Raw genomic sequence first — 17,729 nt, 5'->3', positions numbered from 1 at the left:
TGATCACTGTGATTAAAACTCCCAGTACTACGTTGAATGAGAGTGGCAAAAGCTGACACCTTTGTCTCGTTCTTGATCTTAATAGAAACACTTTTAGTTTTTGCCCATTGAATGTGATGTTGACTGTAGGTCTGTCGTATATGGCCTTTATTATGTTGAGGAATGCTCCTTCTGTTCCCACTTCGCTGAGTTTTTTTTTTTTATTATCATAAATGGATGCTGTACCTTATCAAGCGCCTTTTTTGCATCTATGGATATGATCATGTGATTTTTGTCTTTCCTTTTTTTTGCGACGTATTACGTTTATTGATTTGCAAATATGGTAACATCCTTACATCCCTGAAATAAATCTTACTTGATCATGGTGTATGATCTTTTTCACGTATTGCTGGATGTGTTTGCCAATATTTTGTTGAGGATTTTAGCATCTATGTTCACCAGAGATATTGGCCTGTAATTTTCTTTTTTTGTTGTGTTTTTATTTGGTTTTGGAATTAGGATAATACTGGCCTTGTAAAAAGAGTTTGGGAGTCTTCCCTCTTCTTGATTTTTTTGGAATAGTTTGAGGATAGGTGTTAATTCTTTGAATGTTTGGTAGGATTTGTCTGTGAAGCCATTTGGTCCAGGGCTTTTGTGTGTCAGGAGTTTTTTGACTTCTGTTTCAATTTTGTGGGTTATCAGTCTATTCAGGTTTTCTGCTGCTTCTTGATTCAGATTTGGAAGATTGTATGTTTCCAGAAATGTATCCATTTTGCCCAGGTTGTCCAATTTATTGGCATACAGTCATTTATGGTAATTTCTTGTAATTCTCTGTATTTCTGTGGTATCAGTTGTTATTTTTCCTTTCATTTTTGATATTTATTTGGGTCCTCTCTCTTTTTTTCTTTATGATCTAGTTAAATGTTTGTCTATTTTGGTTATCTTTTCAAAGAACCAGCTCCTGGATTCATTGATTTTTTTAATTGTTTTTTTTCCAGTATCTATGACATTTAATTCTGCTCTGATCTTGATTGTTTCCTTCCTTTTACTCTCACTGAGCTTTGTTTATTGTTGTTCCTCTAGTTATTTTAGATGTAGGGTTGGGTTGTACTTGAGGTTTTTCTATTTTCTTTAGCTGGGCTTGTATCACTACAAACTCCTCTCAGGACTGCTAAGACCCTTTGCTCCTGAGATTTCCCTCCAGGCTTTTATCTGCCACACACAGGTGTGGGACCAGCCCACTTTGCATCTCCACCCCTCCTACCAGTTTCAATGTGGTTTCTTTCATTCCATTTGTCAGACTTGCCTTCAACTCGATTTCTGGTGGTCTTGAATGATAGTTGTTCTATAGTTTAGTTGTAATTTTGATGTGGTTGTGCAAAGAGATGAGATGTGTTTAACTACACCACCATCTTAGTACAGAGAGGTCTTGTGTGCCTCCTTAAAGTGTTTTTCGATTCTAACATTCCAAGACCCCTTAAAAGCCAATGTTCTGAAAGGAAATTAAATCTAATCAAGGAACACTGTGATTCAATTACAAAAGGAGAAAGTTTAATTCTAACTCTTGAATAATCAGAAAAATGTTTAGGAGCTCCTTTTAGAATCTCTACCAATACATCTCCGTCTATTTTTAAGCATACCTATCTTCAAGAAGTTCCAGCACTCAAGTTAATTACATTTCTTATTCAAATGCTGCATGTTATTCAACTTCAGTTAATCTTATGCAATGGTATTGTGATTTTTACCACACCACTATTTTTATTGCAAACATACTTTATTCAGCTACATTATTCTGTTTTTCATCTTTTTACTTTTATTTTGTTAACTATAATGGAAACACTGGTCAAGAACAGCTATGTTTTATTGTGTAAATTTTGTGCACTAGGGTGGAAACCTCTCCCCACCCTCACTCGTCCCTCTCCCACGTGTAATTTTGTTCTATGAGGAAGTGAGTTTTGAATGTCAAAGCGGCTACTTTACAGCTGGACAGTTACAGATGTGTGGCTGTGTGAGGAGGGCAGGGGTATGGACCAGTACACTGTAGTTTGTAACATGTTACTCCGTACCTGAAAGGAAAAGTTTGGGCACTATTCATCCTCCAATTATTTTTCAGCTTCCTGTGGTAAAGCCCTGTGTTAGGCACTATGGAGTAAAATAAATTCTGAGAATCATTGTTCTTAATGCAGAATTATGCTGCCAAGTGAGTGATTGTGTGCGTGTGTGTGTGTGTGTGTGAGAGAGAGAGAGAGAGAGAGAGAGAGACTGATTTTTGGCAGACTCTTCAGAGTTGGCAGGCAGGAGGAGCCTGTAAGTTTCTGGATTTGATAGTGTAGGAGATAGGAAAGGAGCATTTTGGCTCCTGGCAGCAGAAAATTCAGGGAATTCCCTTCCTGCAGAAGATCTGTTAGACAGGCTGGACCAGCTCCAGGAGCTGGCTGACCGCTCTCAGAGCTGGACCAGTTCAGCCTGCTGTACAGCGTGCTGTGTGAAGTTGTTCTGATCCAGCCAGAGACATTTTTCTAGTAAGCAAAGCACCCACAGGACAAAACCTGTCTGATTGCTGCTATTGCTCCTCGGGAAGGGAGCACATGAAGCTAGAGGTGGGAGGGCGAGTGACAGGGCACTACGTAGGGCCTCATGCTCTCATAGTCTTCATCCAGCTAGACTGGCTAGATAGATACAGGGGGCCATAATCAGATGGAAGGATGATAAACTCAAGTACATCTTTCAAAGGCCTTCAGTCTTGGGAGGTCATATAGCACAGCAGTAAAGAGTGAGACCTTGGGAAACAGACCTGAGTTCAAATCTAGGTTCACCACTTTTATGTTATATGACTTTGGGCAAGTTCCTTTATTTTTCTAAGTCTTGGTCTGTAAAATGAGAGAAATATTACTATTATTAGTAGTAAGGCAATAACCCAGAACCTGGTCCATAGTAAGCTCAATAAATGTCGGCATTTTTATGAATTGACTACACACTTAACGCAAGTCAACAGTATCACAGTTGCTCAGCATCTTCAGGCTGTTGGTAGTACATGCCTCCAGAGCCTAAGTTTTCTCCACTGTTCTACACCTTCACCACCACCGCCTGGGTTAGCTGTTCCTGAGGCCAGCTAGGTGACAACAGCAGAAACCATCAAGAGACCCAATGGGAGAGGACTCCCCATGAACAAGCCAGGGCCACCATGGGCCACTGCCCCTCTCCTCCAGAAAATATGCTTCCGGAGCTTACCTGGCCCTGGTTTAGGTTTAGCTAATCAAAGAGGCATTTCCTTATCGCTCTCCTAGGCACTCAACTGGGGCCAGGGAAGAAACTATACAGGAAAAGAAAAGGAACACAGATGCCCGACATAGTTGGGTGAAGAAGAACCTAGACTAGTTTTTGGAGCCTGGTGCAGAAATACCCAGGATTTATACCAGTTTTGCCATTTGTAAGTGTGCAGTTCACTGGCACTCAGTACATTTGTATTGTTGTGCAATCACCACCATCTACCTCCACAAAGTCTTTCATCTTGCAAAACTGAAACTCGGTACCCATCGAACACTAATTCCCCGTTCCTCCCTTACCCCAGCTCCTGGTGGCCACCATTCTACTTTCTGTCTATGAACGTGACTTTGGTAGTTCACTCACATAAGTGGAATTGTGTAGTATCTGTCCTTTTGTGTCTGGCTTTTTTCACTGTTAACATAATGTCTTCAAAGTTTATCCATGTCAGGTATTCCTGAATAATATTCCACTGTGTGTAAATGCCACATACTGTTTATCCATGCATTGATTGATGGGCAATGGGTTGCTTCTACCTTTTGACTATTGTGTACAATGCCCCCTGAACATGTACAAATAACTCTGAGTCCCTGCTTTCAGTGCTTTGGGGTATATATCTAAAAGTAAAATTGCTGAATCATATGGTAATTCTATTTTTAATTTTTTGAAAAAACTATATTCCACAGCAATTCACCACTTTACTTTCCCACCAGCAATGCACAAGGGTTTCGATTTGTCTGCATCCTCACCAACCTGTTTCTTTCTCCGTGTGTGTATTTAATAATGGCTGTCCTAATGGGTATGAAGTAGTATTTCACTGTGGTTTTGATTTACCCTCTTCCAATGAAGAGTAATGTTGAGCACCTTTTCATGTGGTTATTGGCCATTTGCACATTTTTGAAGAAATGCCTATTCAAGCCCTTTGCTTGTTTTTTAATCATTTTTTAAATTGTTGAGTTGTAGGAGTTCTTTATGCAATCTGCATACTAACCCTTTCAATACATCTTTAAGTATCTCCTAAGCCTGACACTCTGTGTGTCCCAAACTCATAAAGCAGTGACCCTCAACTCTCATGGAATGTCAGAATTGCCAAGGAACTTGAAATATACTGATGCCCAGGCTTGGTGGCTCTAAATTAATTAGTCTGGGGTGGTGTGTGAGGCATCAGTATTTTCAAAAGTCTCCTTTGGGTGGTTCTGAGATGCATACAGAGTTGAAAACCACCGCTACAAAGTCTTTGTCTCTCGGGAGGCGCCATCCTCCAAAGTGAGTGGAACCCTGGCTCTACTCCAGCTCTGCCACCAACCCCCCTGCAGCTTCAGGGAAGTCACCTGTGACCAAAGTGCCCCTGAAACTGGGCTGATACAGTGGCTTTCAACCTTAGATTCAGTTAATGAGCATTGACAAAAACACTGACCCTCAGGCCCCACCCTGGAGATTCTCATTCCAGTTGTGCTACCTGGGGCCAGGGTTCTGTCATTTGGTGAAGCTCCCGGATGACTGTACGCAGCCAGGGGTGAGAGCTCACATCCAGCAGTTCTCTCAGATCCCTCCTTGGTGCTAACACCCCGTGGTTCTGCCTCCGTTTCCGGTGCTGATGGTCGCCGCCTGAACACTGACATGGCGATTAGCACACCCTACAGATGCTGCCTGCCTTCTCACAGCCTGCAGGAACACTGAGTCTCCGTGTGCTCTCTGGAAAGATGAAGAGGACTAGCTCCCCTCTAAGAATCGAAAAAGAAATAGACTCTGATTTTCAGGAACATGGAAGAGGCAACGTCCTCCTTTCCACAACCCCCAGAAGAGTGTTTCATTCTCAATCCAGTCTGCATAACTTGATAGGGTGGAGTGCTGCTGGAGACAAATCACTGCTCAGAGAAGGCCAGGTGGCCAGCAGGCAACCAGCTGAAACAGAGGGAACAGCTACTGAAATTTCCCTAAGAGGCCAACACTCAGGGCAGGCCCTGGATAAAGAGGGAGGCGGTTTTCCAAGCTGGGGCGGGTGCATGAGTAGACCAAATACCTCTGTTACAACCCTCAGAGATGCTCCATGTGAGAGGGCAGTAAGAGCTCACAGGTTGCCATTTGAAGGCCCAGCCTAATAGGTCTATGCTGGCAGAGACAGGAACGAACTTGCAAATAAAAAGATCCAAGGAAATGGGTGACAGGCCCTGCAAGAGGTGGAGGTAGTGGCTGTTGCCTTTAAGAAGCCATGATGGCTAGCAGTGTTAGCTGGAAAGCTCTGGGACAACTTCCTTCCTTGCTTTCCCTCAAGTCTCTATTTTCTATTCTTTCTCCTCAGCTCCATTTTCAGTTAACTCTCCACCAACTCCCTCCCTTCTCTCTTGGGTTCTTGCCCAGAATGTCTCTACCTCTCACCTCTGGATCACAGACCCACTCTGACAGCTCTCTGCTCCTCCCTCTTGGGTTTGCTCCTTCCAAGCTGCACACAGAGGCACCCCAGCTGGGTCAGGAGTAGGGAGGGGATAAACATTTTAGTCAGCCATAGGCCAGGAAGGGTGGACCTAGGTCAAGAATTGTCAGGTCACCCCCAAAGGGTGGACTTGGCAGGCACCAGAGCCCAACTGAAGTGATTCCTGTTCCATGGATTTAGCGGCTCTTTCTGTGTAGCCACGGCCATTCCTCACTTTCCTCAACAGCCTGAGGGTCAATCCCTCCCATCAATGTGCCAATAGCAATCAAGGCTCAACTACAATGAGAGTACACACACAACCCATACAAGGAACACACCTGGAGCAGTGGCTCAGGTGACCCAAGAGATTGTGACTCTGGGTCCCACAGGATAACTACTATATAGGGTCATGCTACTATGACCAGGAGGTGTAGAAGCTCTACCTAATATATGTAAACAAACACAGGGAGGCTGCCAAAATGAGAAGACAAAGAAATATGTCCCAAATGAGAGAAAAGAAACTAACACCAGAAAAAGAACTAAACAAAATGGAGACAAGCAATCTACCAGAATCAGAGTTCAAAATATTGGTCATAAGGATGCTCAATGAACTTAGGGGGCAGAGTAGACGAACTCAGTGAGAACTTAACCAAGAAATAAGAAACAAATGTGAAGACAGAAAACATGAAGAACCAGACAGAAATTAAGAATCCAATAACTGATGTGAAAAATACACAGAAGGGGATCAACAGTAGATTAGATGAAACAGAAGGCTGAATTAGCCATTTGGAAGACAAAGTAGCAGAAAACACCTAATAAGAACAGCAAACAGAAGAAAATTAAAATGAGAATCCTTTAAGAAGCTCCTGAGACAGTATCAAGCATATCAGCATTCACATCACATCAGAGATACCAAAAGGAGAAGAAAGGAATTGAAACCCTATTTGAAGAAATGACAAAAAAACTTTCCTAATCTGGTGAAGGAAATAGACATACAAGTCCAGGACATGCACAGAGGCCCAAACATCATGAACCCAAAGAAGCCTACACCAAGACACATCATGATTAAAATGCCAAAGGTTAAAGACAAAGAGAGACTCTTAAAAACAACAAGAAAATAGCAATTAGTTACCTATAAGAGTGTTCCCATAGGAATGTCAGCTGATTTCTCAACGGAGTTTGCAGGCTGGAGTGGGACTGGCACAAGATACTCAAAGTAGATGAAAAGCAGGGACCTACAACTAAGATGATCTACCCAGCAAAGCTTTCATTTAGAATGAAAGGGCAGATAAAGAGCTTCTTGACCAAGGAAAAGCTGAAAAAGTTTATCACCACCAAACCGGTATTAAAAGAAATGTTATTAAAAGAAATGTTACAGGGACTTCTTTAAGAATTAGAAGAAGGAAAAAAGATTAAAAATATGAACAATAAAATGGCAATAACTACATAGCTATTGATTACTTTATTGTATTTAAAAACTTTAAGGTAAGCTGTTCATTATTTATTTTTCGAGAGAGGGAATACAAGGGAGGGACAGAGGGAGAGAAACATCAATAGGTTGCCCCTTGTATGTGTCCTCACCAGGGACCAAACCAGGAACCAAGCCTGCAGTTCAGGTATGTGGCCTGACTGGGAATTGAACTGGCAACCTTTTGCTTTGCAGGAGGATGCTCAACCCACTGAGACACACCAGTCAGGGCTTTATCAATAATTACTTTAAATGTAAATGGATTAAATGTTCTAATCAGAAGACATGGGGTGGCCAAGTGGATAAGAAAACAAACAAGACCCACAAGGTTGTCTACCAGAAACTCACTTCAAATCAAGACACACACACACTGAAAGTAAAGGGATGGGAAAATATTTCTGCAAATGGAAAAGGAAAAACAAGCTGGGGTAACAATGTGTATATCTGACAAAATGGACTTTAAAACAAAGTCTATAACAAGAAACAAAGAAGGACTCAGCAATTCTACTTCTAGTATTTATCCAAAGAAGCTCAAAAACACTAATTTGAAAAGACAAATGCATCCATATGTTCACTGTAGCATTATTTATAATAGCCAAAGCATGGAAGCAAACTAAGTGTTCATCAGTAGATGAATGGGTAAAGGAGAGGTGGTGTGTGTATGTATATCTATACATCTATATATCTATATATATGTGTATGTATTATATATATATATATATCCCTATATATGTGTGTGTGTACATATACACAATAGGGTAGCAGCTTGAAGGGCACCAGTGGTATAAAGGGAGAAACTGAAGTGTCTGGCATCATGGCAAGCAGAGGCCATCGTCCCTTTGTTAAATCCTCCCACAACAGAGTCAGTAAGCTGGTACCATATCTGAGACTCCATCAACCTAGCTAACTGCTTGACCTGCCTTGGAGATCCTCAGAAGCTCTGTCCCACCCTACTTGTGGGCTCACACAAGCTGCTTTTCTGTAAGAATGGCTGGTCTTGGCTCCTAAATCCTATCAAAGAAGCAACAGCTACTTCAGTGAGTCTTAGCAGCAGCCAGATTAGAAACCCAGCTTGCCTTTGCCTGGGAATCTCCAAGCTCAGCACAAGTAGCAGCCATCTCAGATTGCTTTCCAGCTCAGGCAGGGCGCCCTGGGGAAAACACAGATGGGAGCTGACCTTAGCCTGCACCACCCAGGAAATCCCATGGCCAGTGTACCCAGTGGGCAGCTACAGACCACGTCAGAGCACCACTGCCCTGCCCTTGCACAGCTAATCCTCCACAGACAGCGGAGGTTGTTGGTGAGTGGTCACAGCCAGTCCTTGCTGCTGATTGGCCTGGGTAAATCCCTGCCATTGATCTGTCAACAGCAACCAAGGCTCAACTACAAGTGGAGGATGTACTCAGCCCACACAAAGGGCACAGCTCAAGTACCCAGCTTGGGTGATAGGAGAGGCTGTGCCACTCGGCCCTACAGGACACCTAGGGACATGAGGCCATGCTTCCAAGACAGGGAGTCAAAGCAGCTCTACCTAATGCATAGAAACAAACACAGGGAGGCTGCCAAAAGGACCGGACAAAGAAACATGGCCCAAATGAAAGAACAGATCAAAACTCCAGGAAAGGGGCTAAATGAAATGGAGATAAGCAATCTATCAGATGCAGAGTTCAAACCACTGGTTATAAGGATGCTCAAAGAACTTAGTGAGGACCTCAGCAGCATAAAAAAGATCCATTCAGAAATGAAGGATACACTAATTGAAATCAAGAACAATTTACAGGGAAACAACGGCAGAGTGAATGAAGCTGAGAATCACATCAATGATTTGGAACATAAGGAAACAAACAACCATGCAAAACAAGAAGAAAAAAGAATCCAAAAACATGGGGACAGTATAAACAGTCTCTAGAACAACTTCAAGCATTCCAACATTACCATCATAGAGGTGCCAGAAGTAGAAGAGAAAGAGCAAGAAATTGGAAATCTATCTGAAAACATAGTGAAAGAAAACTCCCCTAATTCGGTGAAGGAAGTAGGCATGCAAATCCAGGAAGCACAGAAAGTCCCAGTTATGAAGGATGCAAAGAGGCCCACTCCAAGACACATCATAATTCAAAGGCCAAGGGTTAAAGGTAAAGAGAGAATCTTAAAAGCATCAAGAGAAAAGAAGTTAGTTACCAGATGGTTGCCAGATGGGAGGAGTGTGGGGAAGTGGGTGTAGAGGTGAGGGGATTAAGAAGTACAAATAGGTAGTTACAGAATAGCCATGGGGATGTAGAGTACAGTATAGGAAATGGAGTGGCCAAAGAACTTATATGCATGACCCATGGACGTGAACAATGGTGGGGGGATTGCCTGAGGGAGTGGGGGGCACTGGGTAGAGGGGGGCAAAGGGGAAAAACAGGACAACTGCAATAGCATAATCAATCAATAAAATATAATTTTTAAAAAAGAGTGAAATCTTGCTATTTGCAATGACATAAATTGACCTAGAGGGTATTATGCTGCGTGAAATAAGTCAGACAGAGACAAATACCATATGATTTCACGTATATGTGGACTCTAAAATACAGAATAAACAACACGGGAACGAACTCAGACACAGAGAACAAACCAATGGCTGCCACATGGGAGGGGTTAGGGGACGAGTGCACAAGGGGCGGGGATTAAGGGGTCCCAGTCGCCAGTCACTCAAAAATGGGCGGAAAGTGTGGCACTGGGACTGCACCCAGTGATACCGTTAATACTTGCGTGTGGCGTCAGGTAGGTACTGGATTTATTGGTGTGAACACTTAGTAAGTTATGAAATGTCTAGTCAGTGTATCGTACACCTGAAAGTAATGCAACATTGCATGTCAGCTGTGACTGGAAAATGAAAAATTATTTTTAAAAGTGTCAGGTCTTCTGAAGCCTAGTCCTTCCCACAGACCCACCTGCACTCGGACAGCTCTGACGGATTAGCCTTTCCCAGCAAATTGCGGTCCTTGGTTTTGTCTCTGGACACAGGGTCCCTAGCCTGCACTTGCAGAGTTTTGTACTTAATTTGCTGGGTAATCTATGACAGATGATATAATAACTATAACTTATGACAAGTCAATGTATCGAGTGCCAGGCACTGTTCTAAGTGTTTTGCACACGTGTATATTATCTCATTTTACCTTCTCAATTCTAACCTCCTTGTGTCTTGGTTTCTCTCTCTCGAAACTTCAGACAGAACCACAGTCTTGTTTCCCTGATTTTTCTCTTGCCTGTTACCATGAGTTCCTCCAGTGGCTACTTCAAAGGACTGAGGAGCTGCGCGGGCAGTTCCAAATTCCACACAACTTCCCAGAACAGCCCTGTCTTAGTCCTCAGAGAAAAGAGGGAGAGGACTAAACTGGGGGAGGGGAGCACATGTACGCGTGTGTGCGTGTGTAGGGAGAAGAATCAGTTTTATTCCTTTTTTTTCTCCCAGTGGAAAAAAACCAGGGAGCCTTGATGAAAAGTGGGGCAGTGCTAATAACACCTCCTGCCATTGCCATCTGGTGGACAAAAGGAGGAAGTCGGGCTTTGGAGAGGGACCAGATGAAGTTCCTGCAATGGGAACAGTAAACGCCAGTCAGAGAAAGGCACCCTGCACCTTGAAGAATCACTGTTCTAGCCGGTGAGTCTCCCTGGTGTGAGAAAAGGAATAAACGAGCATGTGGAAGAAACACAGAACTATATAAAATAGAAGCCACGGCTCTAATAATTTACCCATCAAAGGTATATAAATGAGTGCCTCAGGTCCTGGCAGAGATTCGACCCTGGGTTTGCTCGGTTCCTCTGTGTCAGCATGAGCACTGGGGTTGGCGGGGGGGGGGGGGGGGGGGGGGGCAGTGAGCAGGNGGGGGGGGGGCAGTCAGTGAGCAGAGGGAGCGGTGGAGAGGGAGAGTGGGTCACGGGAGAGAGGAGGAGTCTAGCAGGCGTTCTGGCCACAGGTGGAAGAGGACTTTTTCTAAACTCAGGGTGAGACAGTGGGAGAGCTGGGAGAGACCTTTGAAGTCATCTAATTCGACCTTCATTTTTAAGGTGAAACTGAGTCCGAAAACTTAAATAACTTTTCCAAAGTCACACGGCTACTCAGTCACTCTCTCTTTTTAAGTTCTCACCCTGCTCTCTTCACAAGCAGGTCCCAGGGAAATCCCACGAGCTCAAAACAGGCTCATGAGACAGGTTAGTTCCATGATGTTCTTCAGTTAGAGGGGCGAGAGTCCCCAGTGGGGGTCTGGTCCACATCCCTCCTCCCCTCTGTCATCCCTACCTTTCACCAACGGGAAGAAGCAGTCCATCTCCACGCTGCTTCGGGAATGGGAGATGCACAGGGCACTGCTGGGGACCAGGCCCTCCTGTGGGGGACTCCGCTCCGTGGTGCGCACCAGACACCAGCCCGGCCGCTCACTCGGCCGCTCCAGCAGCTCCACCGTCTGTCCCACCTGGATGGTCAGCTCACTGCTGTGGCCAGCATTGAAGTCCTGGAGGACCACGGTCAACTCGCATCCGCCAGAGAGCTTGGAGGTGATGGGGGGATGGGGGTAAAATGTGAGGGCATGGAGGAAGGAGATGGGTGGGTGGGTGAGAGGGAAGGTAAGAAAGGATGCAGGAGAACAGAGAAGAGGGTGGAGGGGAGGAAGGAAAGAGGGAAAAGACGGGACTCGGGAAAGAAGGCAGAAGATGGAAAAGGGAGTTGGGAACAGGAAAGAAAACAAGGGAAGAAAACTAATTAGTGTTGCCAATGAATCACTCAGCCACTCTGACTGCAGCAACATTCTGGAGCTGGCCCAGAAACCGGGGCTTTGATTCTAATTCCTTCTGTGGTTGGAGTTCTTTCATTATTTCCTTGCCAAGCTTCCAGCCCATTGTGTCTTTAAACCCCTTCCCCAATATGTCCCTTCACCTCGTCCCCAGGCTCCACCCTGTGCCCCATGTCTGTCCACAACCACCCTCAGACTCTTCCTGAGCATCTGTGTCTATGTCACTCCCTGTCACTTGATTCTAGTTGATGTTTGGGAACAATGGAAGAGAAACCTGCCTTTCTTGTAACACTGGCTACCTTCCCCATCCTCACACCACACTGGAGTATAAAGCAGGCTGCCACGCCCCCACCAAGTTGCTCAGTTGGTGAGAGTGTTGTCCCAATATGCCAGAGGTTTTGGGTTCAATCCCAGCTCAGGGCACATATAAGAAAAAAAAATCAATGGAAATCAATAGGTGGAAAAAGATGCTTCTCTCTCTCCTTCATTCTCCTCTCTCTCTCTCTAAAATCAATAAATAAAACATTAAAACAAAACAAAACAAAACTGAGGCTACCAGTGACACAAGAGAGAATGAGGCTCCGATTCAAAGACACAAGCTGAACTCTGTCTGCCTGGAAGGGGAACAAGTTGTTTGACATGAGCTCAGCCACCAGGGACCAAGGGGTCGGACAGTAGGGAAGAGGGGTCACATGGTACTTTGGGACTATCACTGGTGCTCCATCCTGTCCTCCCTCCAGGCCGGCCTTTCCCACTGCACTGATCCTGGGGCAGAACCAGTGACCTGGAGACAGGAACAGCCTCTGCTAGCCAAACACGGACTTTCATTTTCCCCATGAAAACCCACCTCATAGAGCTAAGCACAAAGCCTCCCCCTTGGAACAGCAGTTGCCCTTAGGGGCAGAGTGAGCAGAAGGGCAGGGGAGGAATGAGAAGCTCAATAGCCTGCTCTCTAAGGTTCGACTCTGACAGTGGTTCAGGGGGAAGCCTCCTGAACCACCTTCCGGGACCTCACTTTCAGTCTGCGCAGCCCCGATCTAAACCTTCAGGGCCTGCACCGTCTGCGCTAGCAGCTGTTCTAATGCACGAGTCCAGATACGTTGTGTAGCTGTGGCACACGCTCAGGGGAGCTTCTACAGAATGGTGAACTCAAACATCACAGTGAGTTAGGAATCAACAGCCCCACCAGTACCAAGAGCTCTGCATTGAGACCTGTGAGAGTTTTCTACCAAGGGAACTTGCGTGTCACATGGGCCTGAGAAGGTTAACGTGATGCACCAGACTGGTGGTGGCAGGGCACGTCACCACCAGTCACAGAGCAGGGAGTCCGCTCTGCACACGTTCCCACGGTGGGAAGGTGCTGCTGCTGGGATTGGATCAGGAAGGAACTTCCGAAGGACAGAGGTGAGAGATGGAAAGAGACAAGAGAAGAAAAAACATGCCTGTTGGCTCATTTTTCCCCATTTAGCTTTCCCGGTCCCATTAAATGCACAGCCCCCGCTGCCCCACTCTCCTGATGCTCTTTTCCCTGAAGCGTCATTGAGAGAAGGATGTTGTGGGATGGGAATGCCTCCGGTCTGCAGAGGGCTCTTGCAGTGTCCAAAGCGCCGTCACATTTGCTACCTACTGGAGCCTCACAATAACCAGGTGATATTATCATTGCTCACATGTCAAGAAGTTTAAGCTCAGAAATGTCAAGATCCATGGTTGGAACACTAAATGTGCATGAAGATCACCTGGGAGCTTATTAAACCCCTTCCTTGCCCCAGCTGCCTGACTCAGGAGGCCTGGTTAAGGCCCCCATGCATATTTTTTAAAAGATTTCTTTTTAGAGAAAGGGAAAGAAACGTGGATGTCACAGAGAAGCATCAGTTGGTTGCCTCTTTCTTCTGTATTCCCCGACTACAGACCGAACCCACAACCCGGGCATGTGCCCTGACCAGGAACCGAACCAGCAACCTTTCACTTTGTGGGATGACACCCAACCCACGGAGCCACACTCGTCAGGGCCCCAAATGCATATTTTTAACAAGGACCCCAACTCTGAAAAGGGGTTTTTGTCTGGGAATTGTCTGAGAAACATCGCTTGGATGGTTTCCCATTGTCACCCAGTTGGACTTGAACTCAGACCTCAACTGCAAATCCCGGTCCCTAAAGCACACACAGGGCAAATCACACAACTGCTTGTAGGTATGCTTGTGGTTGGAGGGGAGGCGAGGCGGATGAGAGAAGAAGACGTCAGTGGCCTGAGCTACTGGTCCTCTCGGGGTTTGCTTGGCCTACATTAGGTTTCTCAAACTTTTTGGACTGCACTGCAATCCTCTGTAAGAAACATTTTTCATCTTGACGAGTCTGCACTATGTATGAATAGTGGTATCACTGAAACACAAGTTTCTCTCTGATAACTCTTTTTGGGGGGTCTCAATTGTCTGGTGGCATCCCACAAAATCGATTCCACTTTCCATTAATAGACTGTTCATAGAATGCTGGCCTAGATGGCCATGAATATTCCTTCTGAGAATTTCTGTCACTGAGCCTGTAAGCCTCGGTGCAGTTGTTCCTTTGTGCCAGCTCATGTGCTCAGGGTTCTTTCTTGGGGCAAAGCGTGCACATGACCTCAGAGGCAAGTTGCAGCCCCTTTGCAGACTGCTGAGGCAGAGCAGACAGACTCTGGCTACACACAGCCCAGCAAGTCGCCCAGATACAAGACCCACTGTCCCCTAGGTCAAATTACAGCCAGACTGACTACCAGGTTGGGGTCTGGAGCAGGGGTTAGGGGAGGATAAAGAGCCAGGCTGTGTGCTGCTACCATTCAATGATCCTGCTCCTGGAAACACCACTAGATGGTGGAGTTTGCCTCCCGGAGTCTGCTCAGTCCCGATAACAAAGAAGGAAATGGAAGGAAGAAAGGTGGTCAGTGGGTGATGTCTCTGTGTTCAAGCTTTAGATCTAGCAAAAACCATTATGCTAGATGAACGATGAATGTCTGGTTCGCCTCACCTCAGTGAGTGATCACAGAGATCTACTAACCAGGGCCCCAGCCCAGGGCAATAAGGGAATTTCAAAGCGGGGCAGCTGAGGGGTTTAAGAGATGTGAGTTAGTGGCCAGACAGGGGTGGCCCTGAAATAGTCCCTCCTCACCCTCTCCCCAGAGCAACAAGGAAGCCTAAGGGTGCCCAGGAAAAATCAGTGTTCACACTTAGAAGAACATACAACTGGAATAAGAACTGGAAAGTTCTAAGAGCTCCTGTCAGTGGGCGAGGGTGGGGGGTGAGAGATGTCAAAGACAGAGGGGCCAAAGACCTCCGAGGAATCTTGGCACACTTAAAAGACTTTTATTCGCAGTCCTCAAGCACAATTCATTCATGGTTCATGCCTGAAGCCTTCTCCTGGACTGGGCTGAGTCACACCACCTATTGACCGACACAGAGTACTCTCCCCATTAATCCACAAAAACCAAATTCCTGCACAGATACTGAATTATCAGTTTCTTAGAAATGTGCGTGCGTGTTTCCTCATCTGACCAGTCCTGGTGTGTGTCAGCTGGTCTCCTGTCCCGTAGAGCCCAGAGCCATGATTTTCTCTTCCCCTTCTTTCCATTTTGAAAGGGCCAGTGAACATGTCCTCACTCTTACTTTCCTCCCCTTTACCACCCTCCAACCCTTGGCAGGTTCAGGAAGCCCCCACTTCCCTCCCTGAACTGAGTCTCTGCTCCCAGGAATTTAAATAGGTTTTATCCAACTGCAGTTGTGGAAAACTGCAAGCCGCATCTCCATTTTGTCTGACCTCTTTTCTTCCTCACGGCCCTTTAAGAACTGTTTAAATGTCCTCTTTTGCACATTTTTAGATTTCTATTTTATATTTCTTGGCATATTTGTTGTCTAATTTTCCCTGTTAGGACCACATAGCATTCTCCACATTTGGCTTTCTTTTCCTTTTCTTCTTTTTCTTTTTAAGATGTCGTTTATTTATTTTTAGAGAGAGGGGAAGGAAAGGGAATAAAAACATCAATTTGAGAGAGAAACATCGATCAATTGCTTCTTGCATGCCCCCACCTGGGGACCTGCCCTGCAACCCAGGCATGTACCCTGACTGGGAATTGAACCGGCGACCCTTTTGGTTCGTGGATTGGCACTCAATCCACTGAGCCAAACCAGCCAGGGCTGGCTTTCTTTTCAACACCTTGTTAGAGAGACCCCTTTATGTTTTCTAATTTTTCTTCTGGCTGAGCCTTCCTTCCCACAAGTCTTCTTGCATGGGCTGGTGCTGCCTCTCACTTGTTTCCTGCTCGACTTATTTAGTCATGGAGACACAGATGTGATGGAGCTGGAAAACCACTGTTATTCACCCTCCTTGCCTCCTGACTGGGCTGACTGGCCAGCCCCTTGATCTCTCCCTGGGTAGAGGCATCCACAGTGGAGGCAGCGCCAAGGTCCCTCTGTCTTCTCTCTATATCGATCTATCTATCCACCCCACATTCTGACTTGTTTTAAATTGGCTTTATCTTTAATTGTCAATTCCTTGAACATCTACTTCCTCCTGAGTATGCCAAGCCTTCCCCTAACCACTCTTCACTCTTACCTCTCTGATGCATCCTTTCTCCTTCCCCCTTCCCCGTTCTCCCATTTCATGGCTCTAAACTTGGATTACTTTAAAAACCTCCTCTGTGTCCCCAGCCCCTCCTTTTAACCACCCGCTCTGCCTCTTGTCACCGGTGGTCTGACCATAAATATTGTAGGATCTCCGCCTCCCTCTTTGACCTACAGGTTTCCTTTGGAAGTCACCCCCTGTAGACTGGGCATATGGCCAGCTTGCTTACTTTCCCAGCACTGTAGCTGTCACGCTCTTCACTGAGTTATGGTAGTCCTCAAAAAAAAAAAAAATAGACAAACCTATAACCACGGCCTCTCTTCCTCTAAATATTTCTCAAGAAAAAAGCAGGCCCTGCTGAGTAGACCCTTTTTACTAACCTAAAGGTAAAAACAACTTTTTTTCTCCTTTAGCAGGGTCTCTGATTTCTCTAGGATGATCCCCCCAAGTAGCTTTAAAAAAATCTTTTGATGATTTATGTTTGGGTCTCTTCTATCAGCTCCCAGGCTATTCTTTCAATGAGCCATGTTCCCACCTGATGGGCGTCCTCAGCCCCGTCGCTGACCCCACAGAGGCCAGAGAAGGTGTTACTCTCTGTTCAAAACTCTGAGGGTGCATCATGGTTTTACTGTATATTTTAAAACTATTTACTATGGATGCTTAACTTCCAAACTCTCAGTTCAATCCTACTTCAGATTCTAAAACCAAACTTATTTCTCCTGAGGAAACTCTGGGAGCCTGCAGTGGGCAGCACAACTGGCAGCATGAGGTCTGGCGTGCCTGGGTCTCCTCTGACCTGGACCCTGGGATCTGTGGCCACCCCTCACCTCATGCCCCTCTCAGCACCCGCGCTACCCCAGCAGAGAGCCTGGCCTTTCCTGCTGAGCCTCTGACATGCATGGCTCCTTCCTGGAAGCTTCCTAGGACCCTGACTAAGCCTTCTGGATGCTAAGTGCTACTTGGATTTCCTCCAGTTGCCTGCTGTTGAGTCATCACCTGATTCTTTCTGGGTCCCGGCCTGTCCAGGGGGAGCCTGTTCTCCTGCTGCCCAATCCCTGGGTAGCTTCTGTCCTCCACCCCTGGTCCTGCTTCCTGAGGGCCAGAGGTTGCTCCTCACGTGCTCACTTTCCTCCTGCTCTGCAGTGGGGTGAGATGCCTTTTCCCCAGCACCTATGACTGCACGCAAGTTATAAAGAGGAGGCTGAATACCCACCCTCTGTTCTTACTCAGGTTTGCCAGGGAT

At 45.8% G+C, this 17,729-nt stretch overlaps 1 protein-coding gene across 3 annotated transcripts in view; it reads right to left on the bottom strand.

The window, feature by feature from the left end:
• KALRN (kalirin RhoGEF kinase) overlaps positions 1-17,729 on the bottom strand; it is a 706,454-nt gene that overhangs the window by 121,654 nt on the left and 567,071 nt on the right. For all 3 annotated transcript variants that reach the window (XM_037033686.1, XM_037033687.1, XM_037033688.1), the window contains exon 34: positions 11,407-11,653. In XM_037033686.1, the coding sequence (XP_036889581.1) occupies positions 11,407-11,653 (247 nt within the window). The remainder of the gene's footprint in view (positions 1-11,406; positions 11,654-17,729) is intronic.

The sequence above is a fragment of the Sturnira hondurensis genome, unplaced genomic scaffold (genome assembly GCF_014824575.4).
Source record: "Sturnira hondurensis isolate 20B ecotype Veracruz unplaced genomic scaffold, ASM1482457v3 Scaffold0021765, whole genome shotgun sequence".
Taxonomy (NCBI): domain Eukaryota; kingdom Metazoa; phylum Chordata; class Mammalia; order Chiroptera; family Phyllostomidae; genus Sturnira; species Sturnira hondurensis.
This window is presented reverse-complemented; position numbering and strand designations above follow the sequence as displayed.